This window comes from Salvia miltiorrhiza, chromosome 5 (assembly GCF_028751815.1).
Source record: "Salvia miltiorrhiza cultivar Shanhuang (shh) chromosome 5, IMPLAD_Smil_shh, whole genome shotgun sequence".
Classification (NCBI taxonomy): domain Eukaryota; kingdom Viridiplantae; phylum Streptophyta; class Magnoliopsida; order Lamiales; family Lamiaceae; genus Salvia; species Salvia miltiorrhiza.
Genome location: NC_080391.1, coordinates 20833142 through 20837721, shown reverse-complemented (window position 1 = coordinate 20837721; position 4580 = coordinate 20833142). Strand labels below are relative to the sequence as shown.

At 35.0% G+C, this 4580-nt stretch overlaps 1 protein-coding gene across 1 annotated transcript; it reads right to left on the bottom strand.

Moving 5' to 3' along the window:
- Nucleotides 1–1321: 1321 nt before the first annotated feature.
- On the bottom strand, nucleotides 1322–2343 carry LOC130986653 (uncharacterized). Its single transcript, XM_057910117.1, has one exon. The coding sequence runs from the start codon at nucleotides 1967–1969 to the stop codon at nucleotides 1643–1645; it is 327 nt and encodes a 108-aa protein (XP_057766100.1). The 5' UTR covers nucleotides 1970–2343; the 3' UTR covers nucleotides 1322–1642.
- Nucleotides 2344–4580: the final 2237 nt, after the last annotated feature.

Sequence of the window (4580 nt, the reverse complement as noted above, 5' to 3'; positions counted from 1 at the left end):
ATGCTTATAAGTCAAGGAAATCGTTTAGCATTCGATTGCCAATATTCAGTAGCATCTAAAGAACTCGCAACAATTATAACAACTTATATTTTAACTCAAATGAGCTCGAGGAATCAACAGGATTATTAAGCGAACTTGAGATGAGAATGATAATTAATTATCGAGTATATATGTTATGTATTATTAATGCTTAAATTGTAATGTTTACTTAAAAATATTGGGACAAATATTTAACTATTGTAATAACTATATTTATACATTAAAACGAGTTTGGGTTATTAGTGGGTAATGTTATACAAATTTAAGACTAAACAAGTAATAAAATCACTTTTACTATGGTTGGGATGAGTACGAGTGCATATATCTTATATGGGTGTAGATATATTAGCCTCATCATTTTAATTCATCGTCATGTTTCATCACAAACAATAATTTAAAATACTATAATCCTATTCATATAAGTATAAAATTATTTTTATAATTTTTACTTATAAGTATAACATAAAGTGATAGTATTTCATCGAATTTGACGCAATTACAAATTAGTCATACATTATTTAATGATATGGAAATATCTAAGGGCTACCTCCATATATTAAAGTGGTTGAAGCACTAAATGACATGTCACATTCCTCACATTTATTTCTAAAGTTTCATTATCCCCAATAGTTCATTGAATAACAATTACAAGTTCCGGGAGTTATTAAGTTTTCTTTTACGTTGGACATTAATTTATTTCTGTCAAACTTTCCATTTCATAGTTAGTATTTTATTGAGTTGGAACTTGGAAGTAATTGGATAGTAATTTTTCTTTTTTGAGATGAAGTAAATGAGAACTTTTGATAATAATACTAACTCTCCAAGTTATAGAAAAGAAAAGAGGCGAAAATAAAAACAAGCTAGCAGTGAGAAAAACAATGATGCAACTATTACGTATAACTAAAATATTAAAATCTATAAAATAAACCAGGGGGCTTAGCCCACTGGCCACCGGGTCCTCACTTAAGTGAAGTGACCCGGATTCGATCCCTCTTGGGAGCGAATTGGAGATGGGAGATATAAGGTGGATCTTGGTGAATGGAGAGATAGCGAATTGGAGATGGGAGATATAAGGTGGATCTTGGTGAATGGAGAGATAAGGTGGTTCGTGGAGTGGATGGGAAACTAATTACTATATCTAACATGACTTTGCCCGATCAAAAAAAAAAAAAAATTAAAATCTATAAAATAAATGTTGACACCTTATCTTCCAAAGCAATCCGCCTTGATATTACCATAATACCCCACAAACAATAACCAACTAAATAAAGGCACTTAAAAGTTTGGTGGAAGAGATTATTATTTATATACAAAACGGCCATTGCATTTCATATGTACAGAAATGGCTGCCAGAAAATTACAAACACACAAAAATTTCACCCTAACAATCTTCTACACTTTTATTTACACAAGGCAAACGCTTATGGCTTTCAAGGATGACTGCATTCTATTTTACAATATTTTTTTAACCAAAGAAAATAAGAAACGAAAAAACAAAAAACAAAAAACAAAAACAAAATATCTGTTGAAGATAAGAAACGATACCAAAATTGGTTGACTTTTCTATAATTTAGGTCTACAGTAGAGTTGGACGCGATTTTGATCACATGTTTTGGTGTTGAGGGAGGCGGAATCGGACCTGAGACGCCGGCGATTTCACGGCGACGCCGTGCCAGCAGATGCCGCCGCGGCACATTTCGTGGCCGCGATCGGGCGCGGCGGTGCTTATCATCAGCGCGCGCGTGGCCTTGCGCGAGACGTCCCAGGTGAGGGCGGCGACGAGGATCAGCGCGACCACCGCCGTGGAGAGGACGATTACGCAGCTGCCGCTGAAGCTCCGCCCCGCCGCCATGCCGTAGGCCTTGATGGCAGCAATGACAACCAGGTAGAGAGTCGTCAGATTCCCCACCACCGCGTCGGAAATCGCCATGGCCGCCGAAGCTTCTGGAGCATGAGAACTTGCTGCTGCCCGCGTTTGAGAGAGGAGAATTGGGAGTGACCTAGAATATAGAAGAATTGGGGGTGAAGTAAGGGTGGGGGAATTGGAATTGGCAATTAAATGCTTTGGTTGGGGGCGATTGAAGTGTGAGAAGGGAGTGATGATGAGTGGGGATGGGGGAGGTAGGGGCCTTGGACTTGGGATTAGTGTTTATAAATTATAAACCAATCCATCACAAAATTAGGGTTGTAAACTTGTAATCAATCAATTTCTTTATACAGTATATACATCGATTGATAATTCTGTTATATCATTTTATATTGGATTCAGATGACAACAAATTGTGAGGTCGGTACGTTTCGTGAATATCAATATGAATATTGTTTATATATTCTCGTGGTGTGTTTTATTCGATTAAAAATGGTCTAAAATATTCATATTTGTTGTAAATATATCTTCTAGATATATCTTATGTGTGTTGACCAAGAAACCTAGAGGGAGAATAACACTTGACATCTTCAAGCCACCGGAGTTGACTGTCCTCCGTTCACACCGGACGTGTGTGAACGTTCACACCGGACGTTCACACTTGGTTTAACACCTATAAATATGGATGTATTGTGAACTTCATCAGAACGACATTTTGTATTCTCTAATCTATTCTCTCGCTTCTCTCTAGTTTATAACACGTTATCAGCACGATAGTTCTAGTTCTCTCATCATCTCCCTTCGATCGTAAAAGTGCTGAACTTGTGACGACGAAGAAGAGGCCCCAGGAACCTATGTAGTCAGAATATGGGGTAAGTCGAATGATTACTAATCTACAATTCATTTTCTGTGAGTAAACTGAAATATTCTGCTCTGTTCGATCCTTTGTTCCACCAAGGAAGGGAGGGATGTCTTTTTCTAGCTTTTAGAATTTGAATCTTCATTTTGCATGTTGCGCTACAAGTGCCTTGTTGGAATTGAAGGCATGATTTTACTTTTGTCATGAATAACAATGTACTCCTAATTTCATCATTCCATCTTCCATTCTGCAATTGATAGTCATTTCAAATTTAATCCATCTCCTTATATGCTAATGTTATGTATGAAGAAGCATGTAGTCCACCGCCACTTTCACCTAATAACTAAAATCTGATGCATGAGAAATATGTTTGCAGCTATTTGATAAATGAAGTTGAGAACTTGTTGTGCAGAAGCTTTGAAAAATGTGCATGATGTTCTCCGCATGCATTAGCTTGTGTATTAAGTATTATTGATTATCTCCAGTAGATTATTATCAATTTTCATGTCAATTTCCATTTTTTTTGTGCTTTTATTATATTATGAAATATATTATATATATTATATTTTTTTTTCAAAATAATCTTGAAAAACTCATTGATGCTATTAAAATAGCACAAGTAGTATTCCTGAAGAATATTACATTCAAGATCTTAAATTGATGCTATTAAAGTAGCACAAGTAATATTCCTGAAGAATATTACATGCTCTAAGAGCAAGTAAATTAAATATTTGGATAACATATCCTTGAATCTTTATCTATTTGATTCATATTGTTGCTCCCGATGTAGCACAATCAATATTCCATGAAGGATATTACATACTCTTCAAGAGCAATCCATATTATATGCTTTTGAAAATTAGACCTTGAAGGTCAAACGGCCCTAAAGGTCGAATGGTTGTACTCTTTTTCCCTTACTAAGTTTTTTCCTACGAGGTTTTCTTAGTTAAGGTTTTTAACGAGACAACTAGTGTAATATATGAGTAAATATATATATCTTGTACTCTTTTGCTCTACCGAATTTTTCCCATAGGGTTTTTGCGGAGAGGTTTTTAACAAGGCATGAATATATATACATTAATATCATATGAAATATTGTTATATTTGTCTTGGTAAATAAATACACATATTATTCTTCAAAAGAAGAAGTATTTCCTTGAGTTGACATTAGATGAAAATAATGTTAACACAATATCAGGTGCATCAAACATCATTGAAGGCTCCGGAAGAGCTTGTATCATTTTGCCAAATGATACTAAATTAGATATTGAAAATGCCCTGCACTTTAGTAAGTAACTTACTAAGTTTCAAGGATATCCGAAATAATGGATACCACATCGAGACAATTATGTGAAAGGTAGAAATGAATATCTTTGCATAAATTCTTTTGTTTCAGGCTATAAGCTGACAAAAGAAAAATTAGCAACACTACCTTCTGGAATGTATTACACATTCATAAAAGCAATTGAGACAAACCATGTCATGAACATAAAGTTCAATGATACAAAAAGCTTTAAGCTTTGGCATGATAGGTTTGGACATCCTGGAGCGACTATGATGCGCCGAATAATCAATAATTCATATGGGCACAACATAAAGAATCAAAAGGTTCTTTCTACAAATGAATTCTCATGTGATGCTTGTGCGCAAGGCAAGTTAGTCATTAGACCTTCATATACGAAGGATAATACTGAATCTCCATATTTCTTAGAAAGAATTGAAGGAGACATTTATGGACCTATACATCCACCTTGTAGACCTTTTCGATACTTTATGGTATTGATTGATGCTTCTTCTAGATGGTCACATGTATGC

What these genes read in the sequence shown, in the direction of transcription:
- LOC130986653 (XM_057910117.1), bottom strand. Translation starts at nt 1,969, where the DNA reads ATGGCGATTTCCGACGCGGTGGTGGGGAATCTGACGACTCTCTACCTG.